The sequence below is a fragment of the Pygocentrus nattereri genome, chromosome 4 (assembly GCF_015220715.1).
Source record: "Pygocentrus nattereri isolate fPygNat1 chromosome 4, fPygNat1.pri, whole genome shotgun sequence".
Lineage (NCBI taxonomy): Eukaryota > Metazoa > Chordata > Actinopteri > Characiformes > Serrasalmidae > Pygocentrus > Pygocentrus nattereri.
In genome coordinates, this window is record NC_051214.1 from 1844618 (window position 1) to 1861365 (window position 16748).

Genomic DNA, 16748 nt, shown 5'->3' on the forward strand with positions numbered 1-16748 from the left:
AGTAAAGTCAGAGACGACAGCTCATCTGCTGCTGCACAGTTTGTGTTGGTCATCCTCCAGTCCTTCATCAGTGGTCACAGGACGCTGCCCACAGGACGCTATTGGCTGGATATTTTTGGTTGGTGGACTATTCTCAGTCCAGCAGCGACACTGACTTATTTAAAAACTCCAGCACAGCAAAAACCTCTATGGTGGTCCTGCAGGGGTCCTGACCACTGAAGAACAGGGTAACAGAGTATCAGAGAAACAGATGGACTACAGTCTGTAACTGTAGAACTACAGAGTGCAGCTCTACAGTAAGTGGAGCTGATAAAGTGGACAGTGAGCGCAGAAACGAGGAGGTGGTTTTAATGAAGGGGCTGATCGATGTTCAAATCTTAGAATAAAATGTAAGTAGAACAAAAAAGGTACGAGGTGAGATCATGAAATGCCCTGTGAGGCCTTGTAAGTACTTGGATCAGGCTTTTTACAGCAAGCCAACATGCAATAAAGCATTTGGTCTTTTTCTTGCTTCACTGATTGATGTGAGTCATGATGACAGGCCTACTAATGCAGTAGAGCTTATGAGCAGGAAGCCTGGAGCACTTCTAATTCTGTTTACAGCTTAAAGACTGCTTCTGGTAAAGTGATCATAACCTCCAGCAATGGAGATGGGATGGGCACACTCTAATAAGCCAGGCCTATCGCACATACATTTTTTAATTATAACACCTGTACTTAAAATTGCTGTCAGGGTGACTGCACAATATTCATGGCACTCAATCACTATTTGACAAAGGGTTGATGAACTCACTGATAGTTTGAGTTTGTATGTATTTGTGTTTATCTGCTTTATGCACTCAAGGATAATATCATTCACATCTACGAATCGCTGCTGTCATATCTTAATTTTTTGTCATTTTTCAGTTTTTGACACAATTAGAAAGTACCTGTTGTTCTTTACATTGTGTATACATGTAATTATGAATGGACTAAAAGAAACGACCGAAAATAACTTTGAAAAAAATTCTGGTTCCATTGACTTTCATTAAAAGTAAAGTGTGTTTTTTCCTTCTCCCATGAAGTTACTACTTTGGAGATACAATGTTTTCTTCAGACAACAGCAGAATAACAGATTGTTTACATTTTAAATATACATTGCTCTTAGCTGTATCATCTTGACATGTAAATTCTATATACAAAAAGACAATGTTCAACATTTAGGATTAAACAATATATATGAAGGAGAATCTACCTATGTGGATTATTACAACCCAAGATTCTATGCATATATTTAGCATATATTTATGTTTCATCTCAATATATATATATAAGACCAGTTGCTATCAAAGTATTAAGTTGTTTGCGTCACTGAGGCGGAGAACATATCTTGAGATGATGATCTTGAAAGCTCTCTGGAAGCGTGGATAGAAAAAGCCATAGATCAGAGGGTTACACATGGAATTGAAATAGGCCAACCATATCAGAGCATCAAACACGTCGACAGGGGTCATGAAGTTAAGGAATGGGTCGATCAGATTGGCCATAAAAAACGGCAGCCAGCAGAGAAGAAAAAATCCCATAACAATGCCCAGAGTTTTGGCTGCCTTCCTCTCCCTCTGCTCTGAGGAATGGCTAGTCTCACAGGGCTTTACCACCGCTGTCCTCTCAGACATCACTTTCGCTTGTTTTCGTGCAACACAAAAGATTTTCAAGTAAAGACAGCTCATGATGGTGCCCGGAATGAAAAAGTTTAAAAGTGACCCAATAACACTCCACTCTTTGTTAAAAGTCAAAGCACAGTATCCAACACATGGAGTGACCACTGTATCCAAACCCAGAGCGTTAACTTTGGAAAGAACAATCCCAAAGCCAAAACTCAGAGAGAAGAGCCATATAGTGGCGAGACACACTGCTATTTTACTGTTCGTCACCTTCATTCGATACTGCAGAGGCTCACAAATGGCCACGTACCTGTCAACAGACACCAGACACAGGTGCAGGATAGAAGCAATACTTATAGTCATGTCCAAACTAGAATGTATTTGGCATAAGAAATCTCCCAAGAACCAGCAGCCTTCCACCCATCTCACCATAGTGAAGGGCATGACCAGACAGCCCATCATACAGTCCACCAGCGCTAAAGAGAGGATGATGAGGTTCGTGGGTGAATGCAGCTGTTTAAAGTGGGAAATGGTGATGATGACCAGCAGGTTCCCGAAGACAGTCATAAAAATAGTGACCAGCATAAAAGCATACATCATGAATTTAAGCACAGAAAAGCGATGCACCCTGGGACAGGAGTCGGGCTGGTGTGGGAAGCAGAGAAGCACATCCTTCACATCAGCTTCAGTCATATTTGCAATGAAGGAATCCATCCAAGCCTTTCACCGTTGTCCTTCCTCAGAAAAAAAAAGCCCCAAATAACTTGGAGTGTCAACAATAGTACAGCTGATGACCTACATGTCCACTAATGGAATAAAAGAATACTCTGTGCAAGTGGAAATAAGCTAATTTGGGAAAGTACTAACTTTGAACTTAAATATGTTTTCGATTTTTTTTTCCAAAGGCAACACCCAGTGACCAATAGGAATATAGGAACAGGAAAAAAGCCCTGGAGAGAGTGAGTTGAACCATGAGTGGCGGGGAGGTGTGGGGCGTTGCTAATAACTTGGCCAAGTTGTTGCTTAATAAATAACTAATGTGCCGCCAATGAATGAATTGCTGTCTCTTACCTTGATAAATCTAACAGCACACATGTTGTACAAAAGATGAAGATAATATATAAATGCTTTGGAAAAAATCTTAAATGTCTCCTAGTAGCTGCTTAATAAAGTAGCCAGTTAATTAGCAACTGCAGTCTTAATAAAATGAGAGGACATTATAATGCCCCTCTATACGTAAGTGTTATTGGGGTTTCATCAGAGCATGCTTAGGTGTGCTGTGCTACACTCTAATTTGACTTATAACAATGGTAGCTTTACATTAGAAGGAGAAAACAAATTGAAGCCTTCAATGTAAGTCATTATAGTAAGAATTGGCCTCAATTTATTGGGATTGATCCCAATAGATCGTCTATAGATGCTCAATTTATTAACAGATTATCTGGTGAAAAACAGTTGATTTGCAATAGTGTAAGGAGTTCAATTAGAGTTCAGGCCCGGGGTGAGGGAAAGGTTTAGGTTTAGAGTTAGGTGAAGGTTTAGGGTTGGGGAAGATTAAAGTGAGTTTAATAGACAATTACTAGAATGTAGGTTACATTCAAGGAGTTTTCTAAAATAATGTGAAACAATGACAGAAACAGAGATATAAGGTTTGGTTAAAGGGTGACATTATGCTTTATGTAGCATTCAGTTTTCTGAGCTCCTCAAACTTTGATCTTTCCCTCCCACAAACTCTGCTACGAGACAGGTTCTCCCTTTTGTGTTGACCATCATGTGATGAGGTCTCTTATTTGAAAAGAGGTTACAGTAGATAAAGGAAATATGTTGGCCTGGTGAGTTGGCCTACCTCAATTTAAACTGTGGTAACACCAGTTAATTGTTTAATGCAATACGCATGATTACTGCGGTTGATTCTCGCTTTACATTATGGATGATCACATTCTCTCTCTTTCTCGCCCTATGATGTAACCTTTGTTTGTGTAGGTATCAAAGGTGTGGCCTAAGAGGCCAGTTATCACCTCTCACTTCAAATGATGGAGCTCCTCTCTCAGGTACGAGATTAATGAAAGGTGTAATAGACACAACAGTGTATCGCTTCACACTTTAATCTAATTCTGTCCACCTGAAACCACAGACTGATCATCAGCTTGTTTGTTGTTTAACCTGTTACCTTAGCAATACTGTAATGTACGTCATATGAGCAGACAGGAAGCACAAGATGATCTGGCACAGATGTGTGGCCTCCATGCATTAAACTGTGCATCATTAAAATGGTTACAGCATTAATATTACATAGGTTTGAATACTGAAGTGAAAGGTGCAACATATCAGTTTTTACTCTTCTGGGTCTGCAAATACCTTGTAAAAAAGGAAAATATGGTTCTTTCGATTTGGGCAGGGCTGCTTAAGTTTAAATCACAGGTCAGGTCAGGATAATGGACCAAATTAAAGCTGCAGTGCCAGCTGCTCAACATTAAAAATAATATTGAGTATATAATACACTCTTCTCTATCCTTCAGGTGGCAAAGGGCAATCTGAATGACCATGACTGATCAAAGTTGGCTTAGGTGTAATATCCATAGGCAATTGTACTGCACCTGAAGAGGTAAATAAGGAGAAATGAGGTTTGTGGAGCACAAGCTGACCTACAGACTGTATTCCCAGGGCAAATGTGCCTCATCAATATCAGATCTTGTATTAGTACAGTATGAGGGCAAAAGGGCAGGGGCTGAAGCCCCACCTAGGCTCTCTCCCTGCACATGCCATAAGATCATAATATTTAAAAGCTTTTAAGACTAAGCAGTGAACTGAATACCAACAAAGTATACTCTGGTGTTCCCCAAGGCTCTGTTTTAGGACAAATGTTTTTTTTCTTATATACTGTATACTTCCACTAGCTTCATTCCTAAGAACAAGCAGTTTAAATATACTGTGTTTTCCACCACAGGCCGGGCTGCCATGGGACAGTGAATGCCTTTTTAGTGACGTCAGTATTGTTGTAATTATAAAAGTTACAGCAGAGGCCTGATTTTATTTCTTTCAATGCATTAATGGCTTTGGAATAACCTTCCTGTACATTTTTGGTTCAGTGGGCCTTGACCCTACTGAGTCTTGGTTCCTCTCAGTGGTTTCAACCTGTTAACAGTGAACCTCATGTTGTTTATTAGGAATCTAGACCCAGATTTATGTACAGCTGCTTTTTGACAGTGTCTGTTGTGTAAAGTGCTTGAATGAGGCCTGAATGTGGTTTGTTGCAATAATGCGGATACAGATGCTTAGCAATATAACAGAATAATGAAATGGTGCGGATCATAGCACTTCTGGTCCTAGTAATATAAGCATTAGTGCTCTCCCAGCAAAGATGGGTATAGTGACCACAGCCCCCAACCATGTTCTTAAATAAACAAGCTAATGGTGCTCACATTTCAAACTTCTTATTACTAAACATTCTGTCAGGGTGAATGAAGAACAGTCATGGCACAATGTTTGAAAATACATTTCAGAATCATATAAAATTCTGTTCATTGGTCTGGATACATCAACATCTTTACAAACATTTACACTACAATCAAAAGGGTACAGCAACGTTTATGCACACATTAAAGATTTAGACTTAATGTATCTACAATGTGTCTAAACTAACAATACTGACTTTTCCAACCCCGCCTAACAGACTAAACAAAGCATGACCCTACCCAACCCTACCTGTGAAGTTAGGATTACAGGACTAACTGACTTGCATTCCTGAGATGTAGAACATATTTTGATATGATGATCTTAAATGCGCTCTGAAAGCGTGGATAAAAAAAGCCGTAGACCAAAGGGTTGAAAGTAGAATTGAGGTATCCAAACCATACCAGGGCATCAAAAACATCTACAGGGGTTGAGAAATCAAGGAATGGATCAATTATAGTAGCAATGAAGAACGGCAACCAGCACAGTAGAAAAATTCCCATAACAATGCCCAGAGTTTTTGCTGCCTTCCGCTCCCTCTGCTCTGAGGACTGGACGTTCATTTCACAAGAGGTTCGCCTCACAGTTGCCCTTTCGGACATTACTTTAGCTTGTTTCCTTGCAACATGGAAGATCTTGAGGTACAGTGAGCTCATGATGGTCCCTGGAATGAAAAAAGCCACAAGTGCAGCAATAACTCCCCACTGTTTGTTGAAAATCAAAGCACAGTTTCCGCCACAGGAATTGAGCATTAAAAGATTCTCCAAACCTGTAATATTCACTTCAGACAGAACGACACCAAAGCTAAATGTGAGCGAAAACAGCCAAATGAAAGCGATGCACACGGCCACAGTGCCATTGGTCACCCTCATTCTATAACTCAAAGGTTCACAAATGGCCAAGTACCTGTCAATGGAGACCAAAGACAGATGTAGAATCGATACAATGCTTAGTGTCATATCCAAACTAGAATGTATTTTACAAAAAACATCACCCAAAAACCAGCAGCGTTCCAACCATCGCACCATACTGAAGGGCATGACCAGGCAGCCCAACAAACAGTCCACCAAGGCCAGGGAGAGGACGATGAGGTTAGTGGGTGAATGCAGCTGCTTAAAGTGGGAAATAGTGATGATGACCAGCAGGTTCCCAAAGACAGTCATAAGAATTGAAGCCAACATTAAGAAGTACATGGGAACTTTGAGAGCAAGAAAGCGGTGCGCTCTCGGACAGGAGTCAGGCTGGTGAGGGAAGCAGAGAAGCACGTTCTCCACATCAGCCTCCGTCATATTCTCATTAAGGACATTCATCCAAGCCATTTAAATGTGTTCTTCAAATGTGAAATATTGACAATACCGTTATTAATAGGTTGGGAAAAAAAGATTTTCATTAAAATAAAGCTGTAAGATATTTCTTACACCCACAAAACTAAACAAACAAAGGTTGTACAGTAGCATCTCGGCTTAAATAGATTCTGGATTTCACCTTCACCAATCAGATTGGTTTAACATGACATCATTCCATGGCCAAACAAACATTAGCTGCTTCTGAAATGTCCTTACCTGTCATCTTAGTGTTAGCCGTGTGCTCCAGTGGCACCAGTTCTTAGTGAACTTAATGACACAAAATGTTATGTAAATACATACATACATATGAAATTGGAGGTATTGAGATTGATGATAAGATGTATTTTATCTAATCATATACTGATGAAGTAACAGAGATAAAATACTGGGGCTTTCATTTAGAAACGGAGACCATTTTCCTTTTGATAGCAGAAACAAAGTCTTATTCTGCCTTAGATTATGCAAATGTGACCTCAGTCTATACCTTATCGCAACCGTAATCAGATAGTACATTGCAGTTGGCCAAAACCAGACAGTGAGAAAGATTTACTGTATAGAAGATTTAATTGTTCTCTCTCCTAAACTGAGGAAACACCAATTAATTGTTTAATACAATACAGATTACATTATGGATGATATCTCTCTCTCTCTCCCTCTCCCTATGATGTAATGTTGTTTGTGTAGGTATCTAAGGTATGGCCTAAGTGGCCAGTTATCACCTCTTGCTTTGAATGATGGAGCTCCTCTCTCAGGTATGACATGATGACATTAATTAAATGTGTAACAGCGTATTGCTTCACACTTTCATCCAATTCTGTCCACCTGAAACCACAGACAGAACATTTCATGAACGTGTTTGTTGTTTAACCTGTTACCTTAGCAATACAGTAATGTATGTCATATGACCAGACAGGAAGCAAGATGATCTGGCTCAGATGCATGGCCTATGAGCATTTAACCCCTGAATGTATCAAAGGTACCAAGCTGAAACTGGTAAGCAATGTCGACTGCTCAACAATCAAAATAAAAACGTGTAATTACTCTTCTTTATCCTTTAGGTGGCCTATTTTGGGGGAGAGAGGCCCACTCTGGGCAATATACAACAAATCTCTCCATTCTGAGACCACCGCAACTCATCCTAACAGAGGAATCATACCTTCCAAATGTTTTACTCAGGCCACATCACAGTTTTAGACACAGTTCCTCTCACCAGGACTGCACAGACCAGGCCTGCACACAGAGATTCGGAGAATAAGGAATATAGGACAATCTGACCATGAAATAAATGTAATGACCATAATTGTTGGGAGCTGACTGAGGTGAAATATTCGTAAACTCTTGTAGTGCACTTGAAGAGGCGGAAGAGGAACAGTGAAGCTCGTAGAGCCCAAGCTGACCCACAAGCTGTATTCCCAGTACAGCTGTGCCTCATTGACATCAGATTTTGTACTAGAACAGCCTGATGGCAAAAGGGCAGGGGCTCAAGCTCCACCTGGGCTCGGTCTCTCAACACACGCTGGTAGACCACAATATTTATTAGCTTTTAAGATTAAATGAAAAACTGAAAAACCAAATAAGTAAACATTGGTGTTCCACAAGGTTCTATTTTTGGACCAATGTTTTTTTTTCCTTATATAGTGTATGCTGCCACTAACTTACTTCCAAAGCTGCCTAGGAACAAGCAGTTTGAACATATATACATATGTTACATCACATTTACTTGTATAAATTTGGCCATTTACTCTTTTCCCTTCCAATGCACATTCAAGCTTTAATCAGTCGAAATAAGGATAAGGAATCAGCCCAAATACCTGAGAATATTATCCTTATTTTTTCAGCATTATACTGGCTGCCAGTTCCACATATATTGGGAAATACTATTACTCAATATACTATTACTAGATATATGATGGGTTTCCTCCACAGTATGTGACCCAGGAAAAAAACACTGATTTATGATCTGCCAGGCCTCCTTTGATTTCGTGGTGCCTCATTATCAGTACCTATACAATTATGGAAATTTCTATAGGTACTGATTTTTTCATACTGTGCCATCATGGCTTTAGCATAACCTTCCTATACATTTTTGGTTCAGTGAGCCTTGACCATAGTAAGTCTTAGTTCTCTTAGTGGTCATTCCTTTTCAACCTATGAACAAGAAACAACAGATTGTTAACTAGGAATTTAGATTCAGATGAATGTACGGCTGCTTTTTGGCCATGCTGAGTGCAAAAAGAGCTACAGAAGTGGTGTTTAGTGTTCTCCTGGTGAAAGTGATTTTATTGCAAGTAAAATATAATAAGGTTAGATACAACTGATTAACATTAAAATAGATTTATGGAATTGTGTGCATTAAAACCTGAATCAAAACACATCAGATTATACTTACAAAAGCATCAGTGCTCTCCCAGTGATCACAGGCCCAAACAGGGAAGCATGTTCTTGAAGAAGAAAAGATACGATCTCTCACATTTTTCAACTTTTTTATTATTAAACCTAATTTACACATTGACAGAGTGAAGGCCGAACAGGTATGGCACTTAGTCAATGTTTAATAAACGAATTTCAGATTTATTTGCAACTTGCTTCTTGGTCTAGATATGACAATTTAAACATTTCAAACTTTTGCACTACAAGAAAGGAGTACAGCAAGTTTTATGCACACATTAAACAAAAGTTTATGATCTATATTCTACTTTGTACTGTATGCATACGCACTTAGAACTTTATTAGGTATTAGATACATTAGTATCCACATCTATTGTGCATTTTATCAGCTCCACTGACCATAGAGGAGCACTTTGTAGTTCTACAATTACAGACACAGCAGTGCTGCTAAGGTTTTTAAACACCTCAGTGTCACTGCAGGACTGAGAATAGTCCACCAACCAAAAATATCCAGGCAACAGGGTCCTGCGACCACTGATGAAGGACTAGAGGATGACAAACACAAACTGTGCTGCAGCAGATGAGCTATCATCTCTGACTCTATATCTACAAGGTCTAATATAGCTGGACAGTGACTGACACAGTGTTTAAAAACTCCAGCAGCACTGCTGAGTCTGATCCAAACACTAAAACACCACTGCAGTGTTACTGCACTGCTAAGAATGATCCACCACCCAAATAGTACCTGCTTTTTGGTGGTCTTGTGGGGGGTCTGACCAATGAAGAACAGGGTTCTAACAAAGTATCAGAGAAACAGATGGACTACAGTCTGTAATTGTAGAACTACAAACTGAAACTATATGGTAAATGTTGATAAAGCTGATAAACTTTTCAGTGCATGCAGATACAGGGTAGGTTTACCTAATAAAGTGCTCATGACACTACACCTCCCCCACCCCCCGTGAAACCAGTTAGAGTTACAGGACTAACTGACTTGCATTACCGAGGTGTAGAACATATTTTGATATGATGATCTTAAATGCCCTCTGAAAGCGTGGATAAAAAAAGCCGTAGACCAAAGGGTTTAAAGTAGAATTGAGGTATCCAAACCATACCAGGGCATCAAAAACATCTAGAGGGGTTGAGAAGTTGCGAAATGGATCAGATAAAGTAACAATGAAGAACGGCAACCAGCACAGTAGAAAAATTCCCATAATAATGCCCAGAGTTTTTGCTGCCTTCCGCTCCCTGTGATCTGAGGACTGGACGTTCATTTCACAAGAGGTTCGCCTCACAGTTGCCCTTTCGGACATTACTTTAGCTTGTTGTCTTACAACATGGAAGATCTTAAGGTACAGTGAGCTCATGATCGTCCCCGGAATGAAAAAAAGCACAAATGAAAGAATGAAAGCATTTTCTTTGTTGAAAATCAAAACACAGTTGCCCACACAAGAACTGAGTATTAAAAGATTCTCCAAACCTGTAATATTCACTTCAGACAGAATGACACCGAAGCTATATGCGAGCGAAAACAGCCAAATGAAAGCGATGCATATGGCCACAGTGCCATTGGTCACCCTCATTCTATAACTCAAAGGTTCACAAATGGCCAAGTACCTGTCAATGGAGACCAAAGACAGATGTAGAATCGATACAATGCTTAGTGTCATATCCAAACTAGAATGTATTTTACAAAAAACATCACCCAAAAACCAGCAGCGTTCCAACCATCGCACCATACTGAAGGGCATGACCAGACAGCCCAACAAACAGTCCACCAAGGCCAGGGAGAGGACGATGAGGTTAGTGGGTGAATGCAGCTGCTTAAAGTGGGAAATAGTGATGATGACCAGCAGGTTCCCAAAGACAGTCATAAGGATTGTTGCCAGCAGTAAGACGTACACGGCAACTTTGAGAGCAAGAAAGCGGTGCGCTCTCGGACAGGAGTCAGGCTGGTGAGGGAAGCAGAGAAGCACGTTCTCCACATCAGCCTCAGTCATATTCTCATTAAGGACATTCATCCAAGCCATGTGTTCTTCAAATGTGAAATATTGACCAGGATGTAAAATACAACATAGTACAATTATTAACAGGTGGAACAAAAGATTTTCATTAAAATATGGCTATAGCTGATTGTTATAACACCCATAAAACAACACAAATGAAGGCTGTGCAGTTGCATCTTGGCTTAAATAGATTCTGGATTTCACCGTCACCAATACAATTGCCTTAATATGACATCATTCAATGACCAAGTGTTCAAGTCTTAGCCATGTGTTCCCATGGCACCCATTCCCAGTGAACAACTTATTAAATTGGACATGATATGTAAATAAATATATACATTTGAAATTGCAGGTATTATGATTGATGGTAAGGTGTATTTTACATCACAAATTGATGTAAAATAAGAGATCTGATAACAGAAATAAGATAATAGGACTTTTTTTTTCTATTTTGAAAAGATGACCATTTTTCTGTAGTTGGAACACAAAACATTTTTTTTTGCTCCGTCAGGGCTGCCCTTTGTCACCGATTCTATTCATAAATTTTATGCATAGAATTTCTAGGCGCAGTCAGGGAACGGAGGGTGTCCGGTTTGGTGACATCAAGGTCACATCACTGCTGTTTGCAGATGATGAGCCCTCTCTGGGTCGGGGATGAGCTCTTGCCTGAAGTGGAGGAGTTTAAGTATCTCGGGGTCTTGTTCACGAGTGATGGTACAAGGGAGCGGGAGATTGACAGGTGGATTGGTGCTGGGTCAGCAGTGATGCGGGCTCTTTACCGGTCTGTTGTGGTAAAGAAAGAGCTGAGCCACAAGGCAAAGCTCTCGATTTACAGGTCGATCTACGTTCCCACCCTCACCTATGGTCATGAGCTTTGGGTAATGACCGAAAGAATAAGGTCGCGATTACAAGCGGCCAAAATTCCTCTGCAGGGTGTCTGGACTCTCCCTTAGAGATAGGGTGAGAAGTTCGGTCATCTGGGAGGGACTCGGAGTAGAGCCGCTGCTTCTTTATGTCGAGAGGAGCCAGTTGAGGTGGTTCGGGCATCTGGTTAGGATGCCTCCTGGATGCCTCCCTCGTGAGGTGTCACAGGCAAGTCCACCAGTGAGGAGACCCTGGGGAAGACCCAGGACATGACTATATTGCCCAGCTGGCCTGGGAGTGCCTCGGAATCCCCCCGGAGAGCTAGTGGAAGTGGCTGGGGAAAGGGAGGTCTGGGCCTCATTGCTTAGGTTCCTTATGTGCAGTACATGAGGATCCCATCCAACACCAGATCACCAAGATGCTGTGCTCATTGTGACAGAGGACTTTAACAGTCACAAGCTCAAGCATGAAATGCCAAATTTACATCAACAAATCACCTGCCCCACCAGTGCTGAAAGAACACTGGACCATTGTTCCTGTCCATTCAAAGCAGGCTAGAAGGAGCAGTCTCATCCACGATTTGGGAAATCATACCATACTGCCATCTTCCTACGGCCTAAATACGCTGGATGGACCAATAGCCCTTTTTCACAAGAAACGGAAGTGTGTCAATGCTGGGTAAAACAAGTTCTGCTATTTCCTTATGGACAGTTATTAAACTCAGAAATACAGGTGTGTCACTTTATCTTTGTCACAGTTGCGACGTTTGAAATTTGAGGATGTGTCGAGAATTTTTGGATAAAACCAAAACACACATGAATGTGGGAGTCCAAACGAAACCAAAGATGTAGATGCTTCATGGAAAAATCCCTTCACAGCTATTAGAGTACAATAGTGTCAGCTAGAGAAAAACTATTTCTCTGAAAGCAGCTGTAGCACCAACTTTAAAGCAGGAGCTGCATGTTAGCATTATCAGTGGTGAAATGCTGGCACAGAGGTTCTTTTTCTCTGTATGACAAAGTTTATTCCTTTATTACCTGCACAAACAATTCTTCCCTCTACTCATTTTCAGCTGACAATGCTCTAAAACTGAGAGATAAAGTTGTTTTTGCTTCAAGCTTGAACACTTTAGTAAGTTTTACATGCTCTACCCGTCATAGTTGTTATTGTTCTTGCATTAGTGTTACCCTGCGATGACTACTTCCAGCAGAAAAATTGCAGAAATGTGAAAAGAGTCTATCGGGGGATGCTTTGCAAGACGTTCTTAACAATGCAGACCGGGACATGTTCAGGTGCAGCTCTGATAACATCAATGTGTTTATGGAAGCTGTTGTTGCATTCCTTGGGAAGCTGGTGGATGACATAGTCCACAGAGCCACCATCAGAACATTTCTCTTCCAGGAGCTGTGGGTGGATAAAACCATCTGCAATGTTCTGAAATCTTGCACCACTGCCTACAACGAGGGGTTTGCCACCAGGAACATGGAGGAGCACAAGGCTGCATCCTACAGCATTAGACTTAGACAGACTTTAGTCATTCAAATTAACACCATACAGTGTGCATTTGAATGAAATTTCATTGCCTCTGCTCAGAGTAGATCAGTAATACAAGTAATACCATGTAGTGCAAAGTACAGTGTAGTGAAAAGTACAGTGTAATGCAAACATATACATGTCAGCAGATAAATAATTTTAAATAAGTATATGTAAGAGTATATTGCACATGTCCCATATATGAGGCAATCAAAAAAAGAAAGAATTGGAGCAGCATGTTATTTAGAGTTCAGCAGTCTTGTGGGAAGAAGTTGTTTTTGAACCTGGCTGTTCTGCTTCATAGGCCTTGGTACCTCCTTCCAGAGGCCAGCAGCGAGAACAGTCCATGGTGGGGGTGGGACAGGACTCTATTTATGCTATGAGCTCTGGTCAGACGGTGACTTTTTGCAATGTCCTGTATTGGAGGAAGTGAAGGCCCAATAATTTTCTCTGCTGTCCTAACCACCCTCTGCAGGGACTTCCCGTCAGAGGTGCTGCAGGCTCCTGCCCAGACAGAGATGCAACTGGTCAGTATGCTCTCTACAGTGCCTCTGTAGAAGGTGGTGAGAATCGGAGGTGATGTGGCGTTAACGGTAGGAAATTAGAGTGACAGTTCTATCAACATGGCTCTAGGAGCCTGTGACTGGGAACGATGAGAACGATGACAGACTATAAATTGCCACCCACCAAGAATGATGAATGATAATCACTTTGTCTTAGCCTCAGGACACAGGGCTGTGACCTGAGCCCCCTGCTGTTCTTGTTGTACACTTTTTCTGCTTGGCCACTTCCAACGCTACCACCATTGTCAAGTTCGCTGTTGTGGTGGGCCTGATCTCTGAGAAAGGCCTACCTGGAGGAGGTTAAGCATGTTGACAACTGATGTCAGGAGAACCATCTCCTCCTGAAAATCAGCAAGACAAAGAAGTGGACAATGAACTTTGGCAAGAAGCAGCAGAGGAGCTACCACCCCTTTAGGATCTACTATGCCCTAGTGCCATGAGTGGACATCTTCTGATATCTTTGTGTTCACATCATGCAGGAATTGTCATGGTCCTGCCATATCAACAACCTGGTGAAGATGGCTTGTCAGCATCTTTACCATTTTAGATGCTTCAAAGACTTTTAACTGCCCTTCAGTGTGTTAGAGAGCTTTTACATCTGCACCACCAAGCTATGCTGACCTAAACAAGGGAGACAGTTAATGACTTCAGTCATCCCTAAAATGTACTCTACTCTCTATTATGGTTAGGGAAACATTCTAATCCACAGCCATACTGACCCGCACTCCTCTCTCTGTCGTTTTTTAATCCCTCCTTCCTCCCATAGAGTCCCATGCATTGTCTAACCCAACAAAGCCTCAATCTGTCTTTTTCCCTGACAGCGACCAAAGTACATGTGCTTACTCAGGGCAGGACCCCAAACTCTAATCTACAGCCATACTGACCCGTACTCCTCTATGTCATTTTTTTCATCCCTCATTCCTCCTATGGAGTCCATCAGTTTTCGCCCAAACCCATGCCATATTTCGTTTGTCCAACAGAAACCAAAATGCATGTACTATCTCTGAACAGGTTCTTTAGCTGTAATCCACAGCCATATTAGCCAACACTCCTCTATGTCTTGTTTTTTCATCCCTCATTCCTCCCATACAGTACCATTCATTTTCGCCCAAACTCAGCCCTTTTATTTTCTTTATCCAACAATGTCCAACATGCAAGTATTCATTCAGGGCAGATCCCCAAGCTCTAATCTACCGCCTTACTGACCCACACTCCTCTATGTGTAGTTTTTTCATCCCTTGTTCTTCCTATAGACTTTCATAGTATCCGCTGCACAACCATTCCACAGTTCTAATTTATAATTATAATATTTATTAACCCCTTTCATTCTACCACCTCCTACTCATTTAACAAATATGCACATCTGCACTTTAAATACACCTATACTTGTATTTTATTATATCCCTAAAATTGTATATTATATATTCTTCTTCCCTTTCTTTCATATTCTATTTCATGCTTTCTATTGTTTCTGCTGTTTTTCATGGCAAAGGACAGGTATATAAGCATTTATTTACACATTCTGCTGTGTATGGATGTGTGTGGGCTATAAAATTTGATTTGATTTGATTTAATATTTGTTTTGAAGTATGCATCTCCATCAAAAGTGACCTAGTAACAATCTTTGATCACAGAATCATAAAGATTTGAAAATGTGCCCCTCCTGCTTTATCAATATTCACCTTAAGTGGGTGACAAAGTTATGCAATATCAAGCTTTCTCCTGTACAGTGCAACTGCAGGTCCAGGTCAGATTTGGAAAGAAATTTGCCAAGCTATGGGCAGTTTCAGACAGAATTTTGCCAGTGAATGTCATACTTATCCTACTTTAGTATGTAAGATTCTTCAGCCAAGTATTTCATGTTGTTTCTTAATTAGGCTATGGCTCTGTGTTGTATGGAAAGCATCAGTAATCTGTAAAAGCTGAATTGAATTTGATTGTGCTTGCTTCAACCAACATCTACCTTGAATATCGTGAATTGTATTTTGTGTCAAGAAGACTTACAGACTTAAATATGAAGGTATCTTTATATACATACTGATCCACAGATTGCAGCTGTGATTGCCTGGGTTACCAGAACTCCTTTCAAAATGAAAAGACCTTGAATTGCTTAATACATAAAAAATTATGAGACACAATTTTGGTGTTTAGAGTTTGAACAATTTAACTTAGTACTTTATGATTGACAATTAAGGTTGAAGGTGAAGTTTGTGTTGCATCATGGTAGCATGAAAGCTGATGTAATGTTTGTTTTTGCGAGGATCTAAGGTAATGCCTTAGAGCCCATTTATCACTTCTCACTTTTAATGATGGAGCTCCTCTCGCAGGTATCAGACTAATCAAAGGTGTAAAGGACAACAGTTTATTGCTTCACACCTTCATCTAATTCTGTCCATCTGAGACTCATTTGATGGGTACAGTATTGCATCAGCCTGTTTACCTGACATGTCACTGATGATTAGTGATGCATTATGTCATGCAAGATAGGAGCAAACTTTAGGCCAAACTCAGATTAAGAAGATGGAGAAATGTAAGATCAGGTTTCCAACACAGTTCAAAGCTTACAGTAAACGTGATTTTGAACAGAGGCTCATCTGACATTGTAAATCAGTCCCCTCACCCAAATGTAGCTGATCAGCCAAGAAAACTGCCTCTTTAGTCTTGCAGGCCAATTTAGCTGATAAGTATGGGAAAGTACAAACATATGGTGTCTGTTCTTTGTGCTCAAAACATTGTGCATCGCCATTCTTTTAGCTACTGATACTTTTTTCATAATGGACTAAACAGGACATGCAACAGATCATTTTGCAACCATACAAGCACAGTAACAATGAAAACAATACAACACAATACAACATCAGAATCATTTGCTAATCTTAAAATACAACTGATCCACAAAACCAGTGGCTCAGTTAACCACTTAAGTAGGGCCATAAGAACAGGCACAGCCAG

General features: G+C 40.6%; 3 protein-coding genes across 3 annotated transcripts; all 3 read right to left on the reverse strand.

The window, feature by feature from the left end:
- Positions 1-1325: 1325 nt before the first annotated feature.
- Positions 1326-2357, reverse strand: LOC108432815 (trace amine-associated receptor 3-like). The gene has a single exon (XM_017706923.2). It carries the CDS (start codon positions 2355-2357, stop codon positions 1326-1328), a length of 1032 nt encoding a protein of 343 aa, XP_017562412.2.
- A 3005-nt stretch (positions 2358-5362) lies between these two features.
- Positions 5363-6415, reverse strand: LOC108432814 (trace amine-associated receptor 4-like). Its single transcript, XM_017706920.2, has one exon. It carries the CDS (start codon positions 6413-6415, stop codon positions 5363-5365), a length of 1053 nt encoding a protein of 350 aa, XP_017562409.2.
- Positions 6416-9807: 3392 nt separating this feature from the next.
- Positions 9808-10860, reverse strand: LOC108432813 (trace amine-associated receptor 4-like). The gene has a single exon (XM_017706919.2). It carries the CDS (start codon positions 10858-10860, stop codon positions 9808-9810), a length of 1053 nt encoding a protein of 350 aa, XP_017562408.2.
- Positions 10861-16748: the final 5888 nt, after the last annotated feature.

Excerpts from the sequence above, each read along its gene's own strand:
- LOC108432815 (XM_017706923.2), bottom strand. The coding sequence starts at position 2,357 with ATGGATTCCTTCATTGCAAATATGACTGAAGCTGATGTGAAGGATGTG.
- LOC108432814 (XM_017706920.2), bottom strand. The coding sequence starts at position 6,415 with ATGGCTTGGATGAATGTCCTTAATGAGAATATGACGGAGGCTGATGTG.
- LOC108432813 (XM_017706919.2), bottom strand. The coding sequence starts at position 10,860 with ATGGCTTGGATGAATGTCCTTAATGAGAATATGACTGAGGCTGATGTG.